Here is a 22,194-nt window from a genome sequence, read left to right as displayed (position 1 = left end):
TTAAAAATATCTTTTAAAATAGCCTTGAATTGCATCTGAATTGTTTATTTCTTATTAATAGTTTATTAATTAATAGTTTCCATTAATAGTTTATTTCCTAAACAGTGCCATATATACCCACTGTTTATATAGCACTTGCATTGTAATTACACTGTATGTAATTACACAGCATTTAAGGTATGTGTGAGGATATGTACAGATTCTGTGCAAATGCTGTGTTCTTTAATATAAAGGGACTTAGTGTCAGTGGACTGGAGCAACCTCACATGCTCTTCAACTTGTCTCCATTAGATACAAGGACAACTAAGTCATTTTTGTGAGAACTAAGATGTTCTTTACCTTTTCTAAGCCTTAATATTTTCAGGCAGAATTTATAACCTGTCCCAGCCACACTACAAAATTGGGACTTTGGTGTCATTGTTCCCTTGCATTTAGAGTCAGGTTCTGTTATAAGATTTCAAGAAACCTTTTAATTCTTGAACAAACCAATATTAAAGATATTTGAACGCTGTGTGAAAATATATTTCTGTGACTGGTGTAATAAAAAGCAAAAAGGCCAATAGCTAGGCAGGAGTCATAGGTGGAACTTCCAACAGAGAGGATTCTGGGAAGAAGAAGGCCGAGGCACCAGCCAGACACAGAGAAAACAGCATGAGCAGTATGGAGACATGAGATAACGAGCCACACAACAGAATGTAGATCAAAAGAGATGGGTTAATTTAAGTATTAAGAGCTAGTGGGACAAGCCTAAGCTAAGGCCAAGCTTTCATAATTAATAGTAAGTCTCCATGTTGTTATTTGGGAGCTGGTGGTACAGAAAAAGACAGGTTACAAAACATTATAGTACTGTCGGCATCCTTCACAGTAATTTTCAATGTCTAAAGCCATTCCACCCTAAATACACATGAACTCATCAACTCAGTTTTGCACCAGCTCTGGCACTGCATGGCAGACTCTGTTCCCTTGTTACAATGAAACCTGAGACATAAATGTCAGCCAGATCTGGAAAAGGATCCTTACACAAGTACAGTATTAAAGGTACTATCTAAACGGCATGCGGAGGGTGGCAGGAATAAAAAGTAGAATGGCTGCAGGTAAAAAAAAAAGTCAACCATGTATAGACAGTAACTGTCATTAAACCAGAGGACAATTACACATTCTTAATCCATATACACCTTTGAACCATTCAGGAATAATAGTTTTTACAAGTCCTTTTCAGCAAATATAACCAACCCATCAATAAAACTGATACTGTAATAGAAAGAAATATGGTTGCTAGTATAAAAGACAGTGCTTATGCAAAAGTCCCCAGAACACCCTGGAAGATGCCAGGCCCCTGGAGAGCCCGGCGTGGGAAGGCCTGACCTTTGCAGACAGAGCTGTAGTTGATGCAGCAGTCATTCTGAGCCTCACAGTCGTCTGCACAGGAGCACACGAACCTGGGCAATCTCTTCTCACCGCACCTGAATTTGTTGCAAGTCCATATGTGCACTAGAAACCAACACCAAGGAAGAAATACACTTGCAGTTCAAATTCAGCACAGTCATAGAATCATCACCAACCATCGGGACAGGAGGCTGTGGGTCACGGACTTATTTTATAACTAAGTCCCAAGAGTCTACCTCCACTTAGCCACTCTGCGCTAACAGCTGGCCGATACGCAGGCCGACGCCATCATCACTTCACTAGAAACCCTAGATTTCATGATCATTGCACAGATAGAAGGAAACCTTGGCTGCCCCGGGTAGCGATGGTCAGGGTTCTCGAAGTTTAATCTAAAACCATGCATGGCGATAAACAGCTCTAATCTGACCAGTACTCAGAAGGTAAATGCCAAGTCGGAGGCTACCTAGGACTATAGAGTATAGAGCAAGTCTCCATGTCATTATTTGGGAGCTGGTGGTACAGAGAAAGACTCATTACAAAGCATTATAGTGCTGTCAGTATCCTTCAAAGTAATTGTGAATGTCTATAGCCATTCCATCTCTCTCTCTCTCTCTCTCTCTCTCTCTCTCTCTCTGTGTGTGTGTGTGTGTGTGTGTGTGTGTGTAATTTGATCCCTTTCTTGTCTCAATTTTTCCTGTTTTGATGGTTTTATTTTAATATGGTCAGTGAAGAGCCAAGAATTCTTTCTTTAATGGGCCCCTAATGAAAATATTCATATATTTTTAAGTATCCTTTAAGGACTTGGTTTAAATGTGAATTAAGCCACAAAGGCTTTAGCATCCATGAAAAACAGACACAATTTTGTTATCCATAAAATGTTTAACAAAGATAAATTAGGAGAAGACTCTCCCTTAAGTGTTGAAATGGAAAGGCTGCAATAGAAAACATGCAGATTCTAAATCTGAAATTAGAAAAACAAAAAACAAAACCAGAAAACCATGAAGCTGGGCATGGGGGAGCATGACTGTGAGCGCTGTACTCAAGAAAAAAAGGTAGGTAGATCTCTGTGAGTTCAAGCGCAGTCTGATTTACATAGCAAGCTCCAGGTCAGCCAGGACTACATAGTGAGACCTTGTCTCGAAAAAGAGATGATGAATGGATGGATGGGTGGAGTGAGGGAGTGATGGAAGGAGGGAGGGAAGGAGGGAAGGAGGGAGAGAGAGACAGATGAGATAGATAGACAGACAGATAAAATTTATGTCTAGAAAAGAAAAAGAACATTGAGTTAGTCAAATAACAGACCTAGAAGATACATAGCTCTCCTGTGGTCTTTCCCTGGTGCCTGTGACCCTTCCTTTCCCCGCCTTGCCCTACTCACTTGGGTCCACACAGGTTTCCTGGTAATCCAGACAGCAGTTCCCAAGGTTGACGCAGGCACTGTCACAGCGACAGTTGCTGAATGTCCTCTCGTAGCAGCGGCCTTTGCAGCTTTTCACTGAAAATGATGCATAAGTTAGAGGCTGCCAATCACAAAATTCCAAAGCATGCACCAGCTAAGGCACCCCTGAGTCAAGATGCCCCCGTGGAGAGTAACTCATTTCTGTCGCTTGGAAACCAGGCAATTTTACAAAGAGAAACAATGAGTCCTAGAGTGAGGAAGGAGCTTCCTAGCACAGTCAGGAAAGGAGGGGCCAGCGCAGTAGCAGCTGTTACTTCATAGGCATTTGGCAACTGCTAAAACAGAACCCACCACCTTGAGCGCAGATTAAAATTGCTATTGTTTTTTTCAACTTCTTTGATGTGAAGTGGAATGACTTCATTTCATGCCAGGCTACATAGGTGAACATGGAAGCCTCGGGTTTCACTTGTGTTAAGCTTGAGTATATTTGCTCTAGCTAGGCCAGGAAGATTGGCATATTTCAAACAATCACTAAACATTTGAATAGAGTAATATTATAATAACAGGGTAGTTGAACAGGACACAAATGTATTCAATTTTGAAACCTGAATCACCAATGAAACCATGTAGGGTATAGGAGGAGGCACTACAGAATCAAAAGAATGACCACTGAAATTGTGATTCTCTCTATCGACATGGGGATTTTTGAAGCTATGTAGATCTTGATCTTGACACCAGGAAACACAACTAAAGTGGATGATTTCATTTCTGCTTTGAAACTGGCAATGGTAGAAACATATAAAATCTTCTGAGATTCTGGTCACCTAGGGATGCTAACTGGTCTCCTAGTAACCTCCAGAGTTGCTTTAGCAATCAACTCCTTGGGGCTTCCGGCACATGAACCCAGTCATTCCTTGGAAAGCTAGAGAGAGAACACCACAGGCACTATACAGAAGCCTCTGGTCAGATCTTGGTGGTTTTGGGGGTTTTTTTTGTTTGTTTGTTTTGTTTTGCTTTGTTTTTTGGTGCTGTTGTTTTGTGGATGGGGTGGTTGTTTTAGTCACAGACCTTAGTCTACATTTTAATATAAAATGTTTTAGCCAAAAAACTTTTTAAGTCTAAAATAAGATAGGACTTCAGAAAAAGATGGTTAAAACAATATCAAATCTATCATTGAATTCTCAATATCTGTGAAGTATACACAGGACTTGGAGATGACAGCTGTATCAATCCCAGTGTCATTGCTAAATACACACACACACATGCACGTACGCATGCAGATGTAAGTGTACACACATACACACACAAAGATATACAAAGATGTGTATACACACACATACACACACACACACACACACACACACACACACACAAAAGCACCCAGGCATACAGACACACCATACCCCACCGTACTAATTACCTTCTTTAGAACAGCTTGGTTTCAATCCAAATATACATCCAAGAATTGTTGTTAGCACACATACTGACAAAACCTGTAAGGAGAAGAAGAACTATTAGATCCTTTCTAAATCCTTTCATTTCCCCATAATTTCATTCCTGTTAGTGATTTTGACTTTGCTAGTGTAGGTACTTCCAGAGGTGGCAGCTGGTCACAGAGACGAGTTCATTTTCTGAACGTTTCAAACCATACACTTATGGTTTATGTACTATTCTGAGAGTGTGGTAAATGTCGGTGATAAACTTACTTAAATGCCGGCAAATTTCTAAATCATCCAAAATTAATGTAAGAAGGAAAACACTTGGCTAATACAAATGGAGAGAAGTCATTCAAAGCACCCTGGAATGTCATCTTATAGGCATTTCAGTAAAACATCCTCTGAGGAAGGACTGTGTGCAAAAGTGCTCTGTAGCCTCGGGAAGAATAAGAGCTACCTCTGGGAGCTTGCGTGTGTGGAAGAGAAGGTGAAGACAAATGGCTCATCTTTTGGAGGTTCTGTGAGCCTTATGCAAGACTCTGCAGTTGTTTACTGAAGGAGAAAGGTTGGGGTGATTGGAATGGGAGGGATCAGAGGAGGTTCACGGGGAAAGCCTTTGGCTGAACTGTAAAAATATATGATCCTGATAATCAATGTTGAAAGAAAGGAAGAGAGATAGAGCAGGGAAATGTCCAGAAAGATCAGCATCAGGTAAAACTCCAAGGGAGGAAGGCACAATCACAGTGCTAGAGGAAGGACTAGCAGCATATTTGAACAAGAACAAAACCCACCACAGCAAATGCAAAAGGAGACAGATCCTGGATGGAGGTGCACACAGAGGTGTAGTATTGCTGGATGACAGCCAAGATAAAATGGGGAATGAAGAATGAGGTAGGACAGTGAGCATAAGGTCTCTATGGACTCATGTTTTCAAATTTGCCGAGTAATGCCATGAGTCAGTCTCTACACAAAATACTAAACATTCATGAAGGGGAACGCACCAAATGAGGGGGAATGTGAATAAAGTAGTCCCACACTAGCTCCCAACAGGATAGAATAAGGGGTTCTTTATTTAATGGGGACTTACAAATTGCAATAGGTAACAGGAATAGAATCCAGCATCTGGGTGTGAAAGCGATGAGGTGGGGGGAAGAGCTGGTGGGCCTGCACCGTTTTGGTACCCAAGGCCACACCCAACCTGGTCCAGCCTCTCAAAGGCCATTGGCTGAAGGAGGTTTCCCATTACATTCACACACAACTTGTGCTTCCTACATGGCTACCTAGTGACTACCGACCCTTAAGAGGAAGTATACAGGGACTGAAGGAAGAGAACAGTCTATCTTACTGCAAAGAAAAAGGCAAAGGCATGGTTTAAAACGCAGCAGCACTAAAGTCGGGGTTTATAAAACCAAATATGCCTAAGTATACACACGGTAGTCTCCCTACATCTGTGCCTTCACTTTCCAATTTGAGTTATCCACAGTCGTTCAGCATCAGAACATAGTAAGCGGAAAATGGCAGAAATGACGACTCATAATTTTTAAATTGCACACCATTTTGAGTAATTATGGAATGTGGCATTATGCTCTCTCATCCTGGACATGTATCATCTTTGCATGTCCCTATGAAGCATACGCTACCTGTCAGCTGTAAGAGCAGTCTGGCCGTTCAGGCTCCCTGACATAGAACTGCAGCACTAGCATTCAAGGAATCCTGGACAGCAGGCTCACACTGTGTCCCATCGCCTCTGCCGTTCACCTCACTGCATCTCACCACAGGAAAGAGGAGCAGAGTACAAGTAGGTATTTTGAGAGCGATCACATAACTTTTATGACATTATATTGTTATGACTGTTTTATTTTATTATTGTTTTGACGTTATTTTATGAGTTTTGATGTAAGTATGTGTCTACTTTTTAAATTAGACTTTAGTAGGTAGATCGATCGAGGAATAAACAGTATACACACACATACAAGAGAAAGTGACCAGGACTACACTCAGGTTCAGATATCCACTGGGAGTCCTGTATACATTTTGTACAAAGGAAACTATTAGCATGGACATAAAGATGGGGGATTACCAGATGAGGATATGAATGGCAAGTAACTAAGGACAAATGGATATGATGAGGTATCAGAAATGGCAACTAATAGAATTCTCTGGGACCCCTAACAGGCATAGAAACATGTGATTCAACAGTAAGGCAATTACATATTTCTATTCAAAACATCAAAATTTTTTTCACTATAAACTATGTGTGTAAATAGAGATGAAGTCAGTAAAACTAATCTATATTTCACATTGTCATTTCAAACACTAAAACAATAGGAAATTGAAGTTTGTTTTGTAGGATGTATCTAGAACAGTTTGAATGGTACTTACGGACATATTTTCCTCTCACCTATGGCATAACTTACAATACAAAATACAGGTCTTTTCTTTGCTGTGACGGGTCAGTCTTCTTTGGAAGTTCAGGTTGCTGTCTTATTGCAACCTTTGCACTCTGAGTTTACTGTCCTTGCCCTCGGGACTCGCCATTCTTATTGCCATAGACACTCTCCTCGCACGTATCCACAAAGCAGCCTTCGATTCCTCTGGCTTCCTGTCTTCATCCACTAAGCAGTGCTAATGGCAATACTCCCATAGGACGCCGTGTCTTCCAAAACTCCACTCACAGTTTGTTTGAGTTCCAACTCCAGCATAACCACCTTTCTGTTCATTTGGGCATTTCACTTTCTCTCTTTTGTCCATCAGCTGCCTCTTCAGTTATCCACTGTTATAAATGTCATGGAGGCATAACCCTGGTCTGCAGGGTAGCAGGACACATACACGTTGCTGTCTGTGCATGAACTGTCTGAGAGATGCCTGTCAACCAAGCACTGACAGACTCTGAAATCCATGGCAGGACCGGCCACTGGTGATGTGCACCTGCTAGTTACACAGCAATTTATGCACTGCTGAGCTAGCTACAAAGTTTATATCTCATGCAATTACTCATGGTTAATATACCTAAAATTCTAACCATGTTGTTGAGAAGCTGCTGTTATTTAATTAAACAGTGGCATTTGAGATTGTACTTCTCGGAGAACCAGGAATAGCAGCATAGCCTATACACAGTAACACACAGGCAGCAATTATCTAAGCACAGTTACTTCAAAACTGCTTGAACTCAACAAACAAAACACAGAAACTGGTTTTGAAAAGTCATTTTTTTTTTTCTTGAGGAGTTCGTCTCAGAAACAGGCATGGCAGAAGACTGAGCAAAATAAACAAAGGGAAAATATCCGCACATGCACAAGAGCCTGGACTACAGAAAGATGGAGGCAGCTCAATTCTTGGCCAAACACGGAGCACCATTGGGAGTGGGGGAGTCACAGCCAGACTCTGATGCCACGGAAGGGATGAGGACCACACCATGGGAAGGGTGGCAGCAAAGGCAGAGATGATGAAGACTCAGTCATCAGGGACAAAAAGGCAGCGCCCCGAGGGCTCTGCAACCCAGCTTGACCTTTCTAGCTTGCAAATGGCCCTAAATGGCATGAGAATCTAGGAAGGGGGTGGGAAGCCTAAATGAACACTTGGCATAGCCTGGGAATGAGAAAGGAGGAATTAACAAGGCAGAAAAGCAGACTAGGGAGTTAAAGTGTGGGTGGAATGGCTAAATAGGATCGAGTAGACATGGGTATTTGTGTGGGAGAAATGGAAGGAAGAGAACAGGATGGAAAGAGTTGATAGTGAGCAAGCATTTAAACTGTGCCCTTTAACCTTGCAAGGGGAGAACCATCGTACATGCAGCTCCCTGTCTTCTTGTTAATTAGCAGAAGGCAGTTACTTCTTAACTGGCAAAGAAATAAGTTGCATGTATTTATATTTTATAACAAGATAACATGTGACACAGAATTAAAGCATAAATATAACAGCAACAACAAAATCCTTATATATATACATATATATATATATATATATATATATATATATATATATATATATTTCACATATCCTTATTGCTGCAAAGAAAGATAGGAAGGAGGGAGGGAGGGAGGGAGGGAGGGAGAGAAGGAAGGAGGGAAAGAGAGGAGGGAGGGAGAGAGGGAGAAATTTGCAACATCTATTACTCTATTATATATACCTTGTTGAAATCATTTTACTGGTTAATTTCCCTGGGACATTCCCTGTAAATTCTGACTCAGTTTGGTTTTCCTTCTCAAAGTAGTTTAATGTGATGTCAAAGTCCACCAAGCAATTATTTTGAATATTTTTATACATGTTTGAAATCTATCATCTGCATGTATGCATGTGCACCACATGCATGGCTGGTGCCCACAGAGGCCAGAAGAGAATACCAGACCCCCAGAACTGGAGTTTCAGATGCTTGTGAGGTACCATATGGGTGTTGGGAACTGAAGCCAAGTCCTGTGCAAGAGAAACATGAATTCTAACAATTCAGCCACTTCTTTCAACCCCTTACACCAAGATTTATTTAATTCTGAAACAATTCAGACACTTTTGTTTGTTTGGTTGGTTGTTTTAGTTTGGTTTGGTTTATTTCGGTTTGGTTTGGTATGGTTTTTTGAGACAGGGTTTCTCTGTGTAACAATGCTGTCTGTCCTGGAACTAGCTCCTATAGACCAGGCTGACCTAGAACTCATAGAATTCCTCCTGCCTCTGAAGCCCGAGTACTGGGATTAAAGACGTACGCCACCACCACCTGGCAAATTGAGACACTTTTATAGTTTGGTATTTTCTTGAGAATTATAGAAAAAAAACAGTGTTATCCTGGAAAGCTGAGACACATGAAGCAAAAGCAAGGTTGTTGAAACGCTTTGCTTCTGTGTTAAGAATATTTATTTTTTTAGTTTCCTTCTTGTTTGGTCAGGGTCTTTAACTAAATCATTACGTCTTTCCTTGACATTAAGTGAGACAAAAGATATGGACATTTTCCAAACCTCATTTTTCTCACAGATTCCTTCAAACACACTATCATTAATCTTATATTACATTTATCTATTATTTAGTGGTGTGTGTACATGGGTGCATGCATGTGCACATGAGTACACAAGGGGATCAGTCCTCAGCTTCCATATTTGGGTCCTGAGGACCGACCTTGGGTCATTACGCTAGGCAGCAAGGGCCTGTACCCACTGTGCCATCTTGCCAGCTGCACATTAGTGTTACTTAATTTGGAGTACCCTTGCTTTATCGAGTATTCACCGAAATGTGAAAGCCCCCTTGTATGCATTCCCTGCACTCATAACCAGAGAGGCCATGAAAGCAACTCTGAACTTATGAAAAAACAAAATGGGGGCCATGGAAATTAAAACAAATGAACACAACAGGATTTGACAAGAGCTACAGGAGAAAAATGTAAAAGATGCCAGCAGCACTTGGGAGAATCCAAAAGGAGAGATCGCAAAAGGTTATGCAAAGATACTTGCAGGGAAAAAGTCATTTCCTTCTCTGTCAGTAAACAAATGTTCAACTGCCTGCTGTGTGTGATGAAATTGGGTCTAGAGGAGAAGCACGGAAACTAAACAAACAGAAGACATTGTACTGAAATCCTTAATCTCAGGGCATAAGGCCTATGGGAACATCTCCGGAATAAGTCTTACATTAATGAGAAAAACATTGATTAGCAAGAAGCAACCTGGCAGTGAACCAATAAAATCACAGTGCATGCTACGGTGCTTTCGGTAGCCCCATGCAGGTCTAGCAGGGGACAAGGAATCTGAAAAAATAACCACAATAACAGTTGTCACTTCTACAGCACAGCCTACATTTTCTAGAGTTTTATATTAAGTCACTTAATCCTCACAAGAGCATTTGCAAAGCAATTACAATGATTACACCAGTTTAAGGAAACAACAATGGAGAAACGAATAATTTACCAAGGATCATGGAGTTAATTTGCAAAAGTGGCAAGACCAAAACCCAGCAAGAAGTGGGGCGGGCATAGGGGCTATGAAAGAGACCTGGAAAGTGGAGAGATTTTGAAGCCTTTAGCTGTAGAAGTAGCATAGATGGACTATTCTAGAAGCTTCTAGAAAAATCTTTCGGCAGTATCCTGAAAGACTGTGGTATGAGTCCACACGGTAAACTAGATCTTGACATGGCTGCTTCCCTTGGAAGTGAGCTGCTTTTTGCTCCTCTGAACCAGTCTCCTATTAGGTTACAGCTGCCCAGACCACAGACATGAGTTAGTTTATTTACCTGTCTCTGACTGACTGTGAGCTTCAGGCTGCAATAGACATATTTATTTATTTCTGTACTTTCCACATCTAACAAGGCGCCTTGCATATATTAGTTCTTCAACAAATAAACCTTGAGCCAAAAACCAGCAAACAGTGACTGAACTGAAGCATAATTTTAGGAAGAAGCAGAAATGCCCCCACTTCTTCTTCATTTGACTCTTGACCCTTTGATCCATTTGTTAAGTGTCTTTATGCCTGATTTTTATAAAGAATACCAACAATAAATACAGACAAAAACATTCAGGAAACAGTCTACTGTTGTATTTGGAATTCCAATGTGATAGTTGAGAAAATGCTGATATTTTATGAAGATGGATTAAGGGACTGTATTGATAACCAGACCTCTAACTTTCGGCCAAGCTGCGTGCTTTCCGGAGCGAGAAACTAAAAAATGGAACAAAACAAACCACAACTCTGTGAGAACTCAGACCTCAGAGGCATGTTAGTTTTCTGGGGACTTTCTCAACTGTGGAGAGCAAGTAGACTGAAGCAAACCCAACTCCTATGGGACATACAAAGACAGACTCTAACTTAACATTTTGTTGAAGAGCGTCTACGTACTATGAAGTCCAAAGCATATATATGTTCTAATCTCCTTCTGAAGTCCCCAAGTCCAGCTAGGCAGGTGTTGAGGGGCATTTGACTTATCTGTTGATGCCCCCAACTACTGTGGTAAAGGTACTCATGTTACTGGAGATGGGGGAAGAGTATACATACCTGAATAGGCACACCTCACAGGCATACCTCACATCTGGGAGGCATCCCCTTCCAACACCGACACTGAAGAGCACACATCTGCCCAGAAATAGGGGCAGCAGCTGCAGACAAGACTGCTCAGAGCTGATTTGCTTAGTCAGCACTCCCCAAGCCCTTCCTGAGCAATGCATGGTGTGAGCAATAGACCAGGGAACAAAACCAACATGCCCCTTGTGTGACTTACATTATGACGACTTCTAGGAAACCACCAGCCAAGAGGCCTGAGAATGTTTCCGAGTCTCACAGGGGTTCTAGCTTTTGCTAGATTTCATTTTCTCTGTCTATGAGAGGACCAACCCCTGAACATAAAATGTAGAAGTCCCTAGGCGGATGCCTGGGGCTAGAGGTACATCAGAGACCCCACTGGAGACATCCGTGGTGCTGAGAGAACCAGGTAGATCAATATACCGTACCATCCCAAACATTAAACCAAGTGGATTTGGGTGACGCCCTTTCTAGCTCCTGTATTAAAATAAATAAACAGATAAAAAAGCCACACACCTTTTCAAAAGAACAAATGAGATGAGAAAGGAGATGGAAAATGTTTGCAATTAGAGCACAAAAGAATTCTCAAGCAGAAATACTTTAAATTGTTCTTGAAACTTTTCCAAAGAGGAAAGAAAAATAGTAGTGGATATCTTTAACATTGCTGAGACACCTCACAAGTGAAGACAGGGAAAGAAGGCCTGGAAGATAATGGGAATCTGACAACAGAAAATCAGGGCACACCCACACTGACGAAACACAGCCCTGAGATGGCTGGACTAGCCTCCCAGGCAGAGGAGCCTATCAGATCCCTCTATAAACTAAAACGAAGAATCAAAAGAGGTTTTTTAGGTACCACGGATACTTAAGTCAACACCTACTCCATTACGTCTCTGCTTTTTGAGGAACTACTGTGGGAAATAAGCCCTTAGAGAAAGGATTCAAAGCTTTCTCTCGGAAACCAGAGGGGTGGCAAATTAGAATTTTAAAAGGGTTTGAGAAGGATGGGTTAAAATGAAATAGCAAATGTAAAGTCTGGTCTTAAAAAGGTAAAGACACAATACAAATTAACTTATAAGGCAATTCTGCAAATTATAGCCAACCTCAGTTAACACAGCTCAGAATGGTGACCCATCACAACGGCCACTGCTAACTTCAAACCTCCAACCTGAACTAAAACATGAACTATATTTAAGATATGATGATCCTGAGCAAGGTTCACCCTCTGGCATCCTTCCCCTGGTAAAATATATGCAGGGCTATCTATGAATCTACAACTTAATCTCTTACATCTTGTAAAGAAGACTCTTTGAACACGAGCCACTGGAATAAACTATGAGGCCTCAAGCACCAGCCCTGACATGGAAGAGAAAGGTCAGGAACTCACCTTTGCCATGTCCTTCCAATGGGAGAGCTATCGGGGAGATCTGCAGAGAGCCGACTTATCTAGGGTAGCTCTCTCCTCTCGTGCTCACTCATTCATGTATAATTAGTACCAAGCATCCTCCAAGAAAAGAACAAATGGTATGGACAGCTCCTGCCACGGCGAGCACAGAACTCCTCCAGCAGCTCACGGTGTGCTCCCACAGACCATTTCTCTATGAAGTTAAAGGCCAAAGAAGAAGTGCCCATCTGATAGCGTAAAGTAATGGCTCTGCTCGTGTTTGATGTCAACCTCCCACCATGACTTGTATGCCTTTGCTGAAACTTCAGGCAAAAGCTTCACAACGGCACATCAGAGGCACACAAACCCACAAAAGCAAAGTAGGAGCCATCTTCAAAGGGCTAGAAGTCACGGCACGGCTGTAGCCTCCCACAGGAGGACTCCAGTTTAAGCCCACAGGCAGTGGTTGCCCAGGAGCGATCATTAAATATCACTGGTGCGTTTGTTCTTGCTCTGACTGTTTGACTGCCCTTTGTCTTCAATAGATCATTTACTTGTGCTTCAGAGAGAGGGAGAGAAAGAGAGAGAAAGAGCGAGCGAGCAAGCGAGCGAGAGAGAGAGAGAGAGAGAGAGATCAGGGGCTGGCAAGATGGCTCAGCAGGTAAAGGCACCGAACTTGGTAACCTAAATTCAATTCGCAGGACCCCCATAGTAGATGGAGAGAACTGACTCCCAGAAATTGTCCCTCATCCCATATACATATGCAAATAAAGAGACGCAACTTTTTAAAGTCAAAAGCTATAAATCAATGAGATTTTAAAGTGTCAAAATGATTCATAACATAAATAGTCAGCAAAGATGAGCAATAGGTGTCTTCATGCTGTCTTCACAAATGCTTAAAGTCCTTCGAGGATCATTTAATGGAATCAAAATTCAAAATGGGACACCTTTTACTCCTGTGATTCCAGTCCTATTAATTTTCTCATAGAACCACTAAGATAAACACGTAAGATATACACATAAAGACATTTATTGGAGCATTGTGATAACAGCAGAAACCTGCCAACAATGGAATACATGTGATACTAAGTGTATTTATATCCTTACTTATTTCGGCCTTTGCTCATTATCCCTGTCTTACAAGACCTTAGAAACTAAAATGTCTCTTCCTCAGAGCAGGTCGCTGAAACACTAATCTTTCTGTCTGGTAATTAGCCATAAAGAAATCATATGACCTACCCTTGCCTGATAGTAGATGATAAGACACTCCTTCATTCCTACCCCGGAGGAGGGAAATTTCATTCCTACCAAGAAGGGAGGACCTCCAGGACATGCACGCCTTGCTGGGTGTCCACATTCAGTGTAGATGCTTCCCTTTCTGTCAGAGTTCAACAGAGCTATCCATACTACAATCATATATGAAGTGAAGTCTCCATTAAAAACATCTCTAAAAATTTAAAAAAAAAAAATGGTCCAGGGGGCTTGAGTTTCCAGACAGCTGAGCATGCAGAGGTTTCTGGTGAGAGAGGCACAGAGTGCATGGGCTCCTCACCCCCTTCTCACACATCTTGCCTCACAGGTCTCTTCATCCACACCCCTTTGCCATAATCTTTATAACAACCACAACTGTGTTTGTTTGAGATATGTGAGCCCTAGAAGCAAATAGGAGATTGGCAGTGGCCTAACTCACAGCCAGAGTTACAGGGCAAAAACAACTGGAGTCTTACAACAAACAGGCAAACTGGAAGAAGAGGTAACTTTGGAGATTTAGGCCCCATGCTCACCATTCTGATGCCGTCTCCAGGTAGACAACGTTAGAGGTGAGGTAGACAACGTTAGAGGTGAGAAGAAAGAGAGGAAGCTCAGCTGTACATCTGCAACTGCAGAAGCGCTGGCATGCGTGCAAGATCAGAGAAGTCCTCAGCTCTCACAGCTGTGGAGTCCAGAGTCCTTCTGTATTGATTGTTGTGGTGTGAGAACGGAGGGAAAAGAAGCTTGCTTTTATCCAATGTAAGTGGGAATAAAGACATCAAGTTATATTCACATGATGTGAAATACCAGCTAACCATTTTGAATTATGTATATCCCTGGAATACATGCCTGTAAAGCCTCACACACAAACACACCAAAGGTGGTGACATATGCCTTCAATCCTAGTACTCCATTCAGGAGGCAGAAACAGGCAGCACTCTGTGAGTTCAAGGCCAGCTTCATCTACAAAGTGAGTTCCGGGGCTGCCAGTGATACACAGAGAAACCCTGTACCAAAAATCAGAAAGAAAGAAAGGAAGGAAGGAAGGAAGGAAGGAAGGAAGGAAGGAAGGAAGGAAAGAAAGAAAGCAAGCAAGCAAGCAAGCGGGAGGGAGAGAGGGAGGGAGGGAGGGAGGGAGGGAGGGAGGGAGGGAGGGAGGGAGCCTCCATCCACCATCTAAATTCTTCCACAGATTAAAGCAGTTCCTCTCCTAATAGCGACCACACTGGGAGACTCTAACACTTCAAGAAAGAAAAAAGAGGACATGCCCAGTCAACCCCTAGGTCCTCTACGTCTGGACACTGTAACATTGGTTTTATCTGACTGCTGCATCAGAGACCAGAAATGCATCTGCCCAGCCAACCCTTTTCTGGATCTCACCCACCCACCAAACACAGTAGAAGAATCTGGAGTATGCAGAGCTGTTTACCACAGGCTGAGAAGAGATAAACACACAGTGCTGGCTAGTTTTAGGTTAACTTGGCAGAAGTCCTCTGAGAAGAAAGAACCTCAGTTGAGAAAATGCCTCCATGCGACTGGACTGAAGGCAAGCCTGTCGAGCACTGTCTTAGGTCAGCGAGTGCTGGGGAAGGTGATGCCATCCCTGGGCTGCTGGTCCTCGGTTCTATAAGAAAGCAGGCTAAGCAAGCCAGGAAGCAGCATTCCTCTGTGGCCTCTGCATCAGCTCCTGCCTCCAGGATCCTGCCCAGTTTCAGTTCCTGCTTTGGCTTCCCTCAATGGACTGTGATTCAAGATATATAAATCAAGTAAACCCTTTCTTCTCTGAGTTGCTTTTGGTTGTGGTGTTCCATCATAACAATAGTCACCCTGACTGAGAGAGAGGGAGAAAGAGAGAGAACAGAAGACATCCAAATAACTCATAAAGATGTTCCATCATAAATGGTGGCAAACCCTTATTAACCCAGCACTTGGGAGGCAGAAGGTAACATACCACTTCCTGCCAAGGGACTAATGTAGGAGGAGACAATGGCAACAACAACAAAAAGACTGTTTTTCCAGAAAACCAAAAAGAATTTCAGCCAGGTGATCAAGATAGTATCATCAATGATAAGTCACATTAATGACACACTCCTCTATATAATGTGTGGAACAGCACTGTCCCCCTTCAGCATGCCTCCCAAAACTGCGTCATCCAAATGTAAGCATGAGAAAAATATCAGACAAATCGTAAATGAGTGACATCCCGCAGAACATGACACTCCTCTCCAAACTGTCAAAGTCATCAAAGCAAGGAGAGTCCGAGATGTTTAGGTAAGAGGAGCTGGGGCAGGGCTGTTCAGTGCAGTAGTCACTCCTGGATGGGGTGCTAGAAGAATGAAGACAAGAGAGAATTCTGGCAACACTGGCACTTCATTTAATACAAGCTTGTCTCTGTCAGTCACAGGAAAGGACGTGGGATCTCTTCTTACCAGCTTTACAGCTTTTCTGTTCATCTAAAATGGTTATAAAATAGACTATTTATTAGGAAATGGAAAAATAGGCAAAACTTGTACTCTACTACAAAATTCCCTTTTTGCTGAAAACCTTTGATCTATTTCAGTTTTTTAAAGTGTATTTATATCTACTGTACTTAGAGGGAGCTAACTAAGAAACAACTCTACATGCAGTTTTGATTTATCTTTTTGCATGTACTAGGACTTTGTAATCATTTCCTTATAATGCATATCTTAAAATATCTGTATACTTTAATTTTATTGGAAACTACAGGTTGGAACATGAAAATAGATAAACAATCTATGGTATTGTTATGTGATTAAAAAACAAGATGAAGGTTTAAATATTTATATAATATGTGATCAGAGTATGGTCATTATTTTCACATCTATTTCCTAATTGTACTGGACACACTGGTCAGCACTGGACACTCCATTTGAACCCTCCAAGGGTGAAGGCATTCTACCCCAGCTGTTGGGTGTGGTCTCCTACAGGGATTTTCTTGGCAGAGGAAAGCCACACAGTCACACTCTCTTCCTGAGGCAGCTGATCCAAAGTGTTTGAATCACCCCAAAGGGTTACCTTAATTTAGGACAGCATATGGCATAGCAAAGTCTACACTGAATATGACTTTGGCTGGCCATCCATAGAGCATCTCAGCTCCCCGTCATCCTCTGCACAGACCTATGCCCTCCATGGAGCATCACAACACACCTCCATCTTCTGTGCGGTCCTGTGTACTTACTTTCCATTCCAGGGTTCTGACCCCAAGAGCAAACCCTGACGAAACCCCAGCACACTGGTCTAGACCTTTAAGTCTGTTTACAGTTCTGTTTCCCAAGAATATCAAGGCTGTAACACCGGTTCTTCCTGCACTGGGGGTCTCAGAGAAATGACCTTGCCTGGTCCCATTACTCAGCCTCCTGGACTCAAGCCAGAAAAAGCCAATGGAAAATATTGACAGGAGATGGGAGGAAGGTGAGAAGAGGAAAAAAATATGGGGTTGTAGGCTACAGTAGCAGTGAAGAGAGGCACATGAGACCCTACCCCTCTCTGCTTCTGTTTGTTGACGACCAAAAGATTCATGAAGAGGAGTCATCACTGTCTCCAATGTGTGCCCGCCAAATTCCAGTGAACAGTTCCTGACCCGTGGTCACACAGACCCTCTGGTTCAACTCAGTATTCACAACATGAGACAAAAAGCCATGAATGTGAAAAAGAGATTTGTAAGAAGTGTGGGTCGATTGGTGGAGGTGGGAGGGAGAGAAAAGGGGGCAGAAAGAATAACCAGAATGCATTATAGACATGGATGAAACGGCCAAAAGACAAATGTAATTAATAATTAAAGAGACTTAATAGAAACAAAGAAAGTCAAATAAACTTCAGTTATGTTTTTCTTTTTACTGGAAACAGTATAAAAGGGAGATCAAGCAGCCTGTAACCTTGAAAAAGGCTCAGGAGTTGCTGCATCACAACTACACTGGCAACTTAAAGACAGAATTTAGAAGCAGGTAATGGATATGTGGATTTATAATAAGAAAGGGACGGCAGTTTTCAGCTGTAACAACTTTTAATGTGCTCATTATGACTTTAGTCAATTTAATTATACACATTCATGTCAGTAAAGAATCTCAAACTTGCATTTATAAGAACATTTATGTTTAACTCTTTCAACTTGTTTCATTTTGCAAATGTTCTTTAACAAGCGCTATGTGCTTTGATGATGACAATGACTTGAATAACTATAAAGGGTTAAAAAAAGAAATTTTGGGGCTGTAGCTCAGTTGGCAGGGTGTTTGATGAATGTGTCCAATGCCCTAGGTTTGATCTCCACATTACACAAGCAAGCAAAACCATTATGACATCACTCACTGTCCAATAGAAAATTTTAAGATAACAGAAATGTCCTATATATCTGTTAAGTCTCAATGCTGTATGAACATGTTAGAGCTGCATGTTGGAACTCTGGCTCGGGTAATGATTTTCTATTGCATTTAATGTTAATTCATTAGAATGTTAAATAATTGCACATGTCCTGTGGAAGAAAAAAAAAGTTACAAAGTGGCCAAAAATGGAAATAAGGCAGAGTGTTCTTTCTACATCCACTCTTCAATCTGTCCCTACTATTAACGCTAAAATGCCCTTTTAAAAATGTAAATTGGACCTTATCTTGTTGCTAAGATCAAATAAAGAAAACAAAACCAAACAACCATCAGAAAAAATACTTCAGTACTTTCCAGTCACTCCAAGAAACCCAAACCCCTAGGATGTACTTCAAGGGCTTGCCAGGAACTGGCCCTCACACTCACACTCACACACACACACACACACACACACACACACGGGGCAGGGAGCAAACAAGAGTTCTGCACAGCAGGCAGACCAGGGCTGGGACAGGCACATGCTCCTTACTCTCCCAGGGTCTCTGTCCATGCTACAGCCTTCCTGGGAACCTTTCCTCCAGTCTGTTGCTTCCTAAGAGAAGCCCTCCTCATAGCAGGACCTCAATTCCCCTGCTCTCCACTCTCCACCCTGTGTACAGCTCCTGAGCACCATTTCCCACAGCTGCCGCTTGATCTCCCATCTGTGATTGTTGGACAGCCATCCAGGCCCCTGGGTGTAGACGAAAAGAACAAAGAGAATATCTTTCGGGCGCTTGGGCAGGACGAGAGTTGAGACTGTTGCGCAGTACTGCTCGCCCAAGGAGCTCTAAATTCTCAGTGAATAAATACATGAGCCATCCCGGGAACAACAAACACAAACTCAGCATCTGCGGTTTATCAGACATAAAGGTGGCAACGGTTATCCTTCTTTATAGGGGTGAAGAAGCAAAGACGCAGGAAAGTTGGGGTCTTGCCCAGAACACACAGCAGTTACTGGAAGAGGTAAGATCAACACCCCAGTCGTCTGACTCCACAGTCTGTACTCTAACGACTAAGTTAGAGGTATCCACATGACTTAGCAGTTAAGGGACATGGGAGATAGGCCAAAAAAGAGCAAAGGGATGTCTCATATGAGAGGTTAGGCTGAGGTAGATCCCATGGAGCCTGGTGTTGCCTGAGGAGAGGAAAGAAGATGGGAAGAGCCCTCCGGAGAGAGAGAATAGAACCAGCCTATGGAAAGTGTCATGCCACAGGGGGTGCTGAGCTCAGTCCCCAACAACTGTGTGCTTGTAATACCTGGGCTGAGGAGTAGGGACGGACAAGGGTTCTTGGGTTCCAGTGAGAGACCCTGTCTCAAAAAACAAAACAAAGTGTGAGCCAGCAAGACAGCTCAGCAGGAGAGGTGCCTGCTGCTCAGACTGATGACCTACATTCTGTCCCTGGAACCCGCATGGTGGAAGGAAAGAGAAGACTCTAGGAAGTTGTCCCCTGACCTCCACATGTGTACCATGGCACCCACACAGGAATGCAAACACAGAAGGAAAACCAAGTAAAGCAAGTTTAATAAAACCAGTTTTTAAAATGGTGACTGGCTCCTGAAAATTGACGTTCAAGATTGATCTTTGACCTCAATATGTATCTGCACACACATGTTCACTACAAATACATAGATACAGATATATAATAGATGGATAGATAGATAGATAGATAGATAGATAGATAGATAGATAGATAGATAGATAGACAGACAGATGAGTGTATGGAAAGTTGTGTGAGCAGAGCTGAAACATTTGGGACCTCCATCTTGGCTTTGACTCTAATTGACAAAGATCCCAAAGAGAAAAGACAAACCAATGGAAGTCAGGATGTGAGGTCAAACTCTTGTCAGTCAAGATGTTTGCTGAAGCTTACCTCACGGTGTTGTGCCAATGGAAGAACATGGTTGAGTTGTGACAACTGGTAAAGCCAACAAAGGTGTATATGCACTTAGTAAACACACGGCACTTACTGTGTGTTAGGGTCTTCTGAGTGCTTGTCAGATATTAACTCGTAAGTAGCAACACTAGAATGTCCATGGCTGTTGGGGCTATTGCTACAAATGGATAAAAGTGTCCAGCACAAGCCCTTGGCTGATAAAATTTGCTGGTGCTTGGGTAATAAGAAATAACACTAGCAAGGAGGTCTCAGAAGCACAAAATTTCTAAGCAAAGAAGCCCACTTAATCCATATCCTTAGACTGAAAGTCTCCTAGTCAAAGGTCACACAAGTAACTCTTAGTTTATACTCTCCATGATCACTATCACTTTTGATTGAACCATTCCAGAAAAATCAATAGTGATTTTTTTCTTTCCGTTTCCAAAGGAGACAAATATATACACAGACTTGTGCCTGCTGGAGTTCTTCCCATCCCCTTCCTTTGAACTAACTGGAGGAGGGATTAAATAACTACTACACAAATGGTTTTGTATTCATTTCCCTAGGTAATCAAAAAGGTGCTGAGATTGAGATTCTGTCCACAGTGCTCCACTCCCTCCTGCCCAAACATATTTTATTAACATTTCCTAAAATCCCTGAAATCCAAATGTCTATGATGCTGGATGACACTTTATCAAAAGCCACTGATTTGGGACAATGCGATATCTTGGAATAAACCCTGTACCAAGAACATTTCATCTAATTCAATATCACCTGAAGAGCACTGGTAAGAGATCCCTCTGCTTGGCTTTGTGTCAAGGTATCTGTCTAGGTAATGCAGAGATGGAAATTTACCTGGAGAGCTCTACTGGTGGCCCGCTGTAAGAGAAATAAGGACGGTATTTGGATAGATAGGGGGTGGACTCAGAAAAACATCTGCTATCTGACTGATGATGGCCATAGCAAAAACTTGGCTGTGCTTGGAGAAATAAACAGCAATTAAGAGACAAGCCAGTGCAGGGTAAGGAAGGCAATTAAAGTAAGAGCAACAAGCAGGAGCACAGGTAGTTAGTTCCCTGTGACGGAAACTGTGCCTTGAAGGGACGAGTCCATTAACATAGTGTTCCACCCAGGTCCAGGGCAATTGTACCAGTGCAACCACAAGCCACCGCAGTCGAAGCCACAGAGGAGCACTTAGCTTTTTATCTCGTTCTGTGTAATTAAATCATGATGTCAACGGTACAGCTGATCAAAATTCCCAGGTAAAGAGACCCATGTTGTTGGGCCTTGTAGCCCTGTGGTACGCTGGGACATTCCAAATTTTAACCTGCCGAAGATGGCCCAGAAGGTCTGGGGTGGGGCCTGTGATGCTTCATTTCTCACAAATTCCAAGGAAGGAGACTGATAAGTCACAAGAACACATGGTCACACTGCTAACAACAAGAAAAATAGACACCCAGAGGATACAATGTGCCACCTTGTATATGTTGTCTGACTGTCTAAACAACCCTCCGATGGAGTTTTAGCTCCATAACTGTGGAAGCTGATATTCAGGAAACATACTTTTTTTACACCATCAGCTAACAACAATACTAGTTTAAATTTAATTCTGTCTGACTCTAAAACTGTTCACCAAAAACCACAGAGGTGAGATTCACAGAATTATTAGTTTTTGGGATCTTGGGTGATTTCTCAGCTGCAACCTTTTCTGAGATGTAACTTTTGCGTCTCCGACAGGGGTGAAGGCAGACTGGACTAGATGATGTACTACACGGAGATGCATTTTGAAATCTATAAAGGCTGGAGAGAAAGTTCGGTGAGCAAAGTGCTTGCCATACGAGACCTGAGTTTGGTATCTGAAATGCACATAAAAAAGCCTGGTGTGGTGGCACACGATTGCAATCACCAAAGAAGAGGAAATCATTTAATTCGATTGTAACTGCCGGGTCTCACTTCATCCAGAAAACCTACTGTACTTCCATCTGTGACTGATATGTTAAGTTCACACTTTCAATTCTGTCATTCGGAGAAATTAAAGATGGCAAAGTCTGAGATTTAATAAAATCTGTGTAGCAGGGCATGGCGGTGCACACCTTTA

The 22,194-nt window shown here is 42.2% G+C and overlaps 1 protein-coding gene across 1 annotated transcript in view; it reads right to left on the bottom strand.

Moving 5' to 3' along the window:
- The window catches only part of Enpp1 (ectonucleotide pyrophosphatase/phosphodiesterase 1), a 62,872-nt gene that overhangs the window by 32,917 nt on the left and 7,761 nt on the right, over positions 1-22,194 (bottom strand). The window contains exons 2-4 of the mRNA XM_048425073.3: positions 4,206-4,278; positions 2,765-2,881; positions 1,366-1,491 (exon numbers count right to left, since the gene is read on the bottom strand). Of these exons, the coding sequence (XP_048281030.3) occupies positions 1,366-1,491; positions 2,765-2,881; positions 4,206-4,278 (316 nt within the window). The remainder of the gene's footprint in view (positions 1-1,365; positions 1,492-2,764; positions 2,882-4,205; positions 4,279-22,194) is intronic.

Source organism: Myodes glareolus, chromosome 1 (assembly GCF_982192425.1).
Source record: "Myodes glareolus chromosome 1, mMyoGla1.1, whole genome shotgun sequence".
Taxonomy (NCBI): Eukaryota; Metazoa; Chordata; class Mammalia; order Rodentia; family Cricetidae; genus Myodes; species Myodes glareolus.
This window is presented reverse-complemented; position numbering and strand designations above follow the sequence as displayed.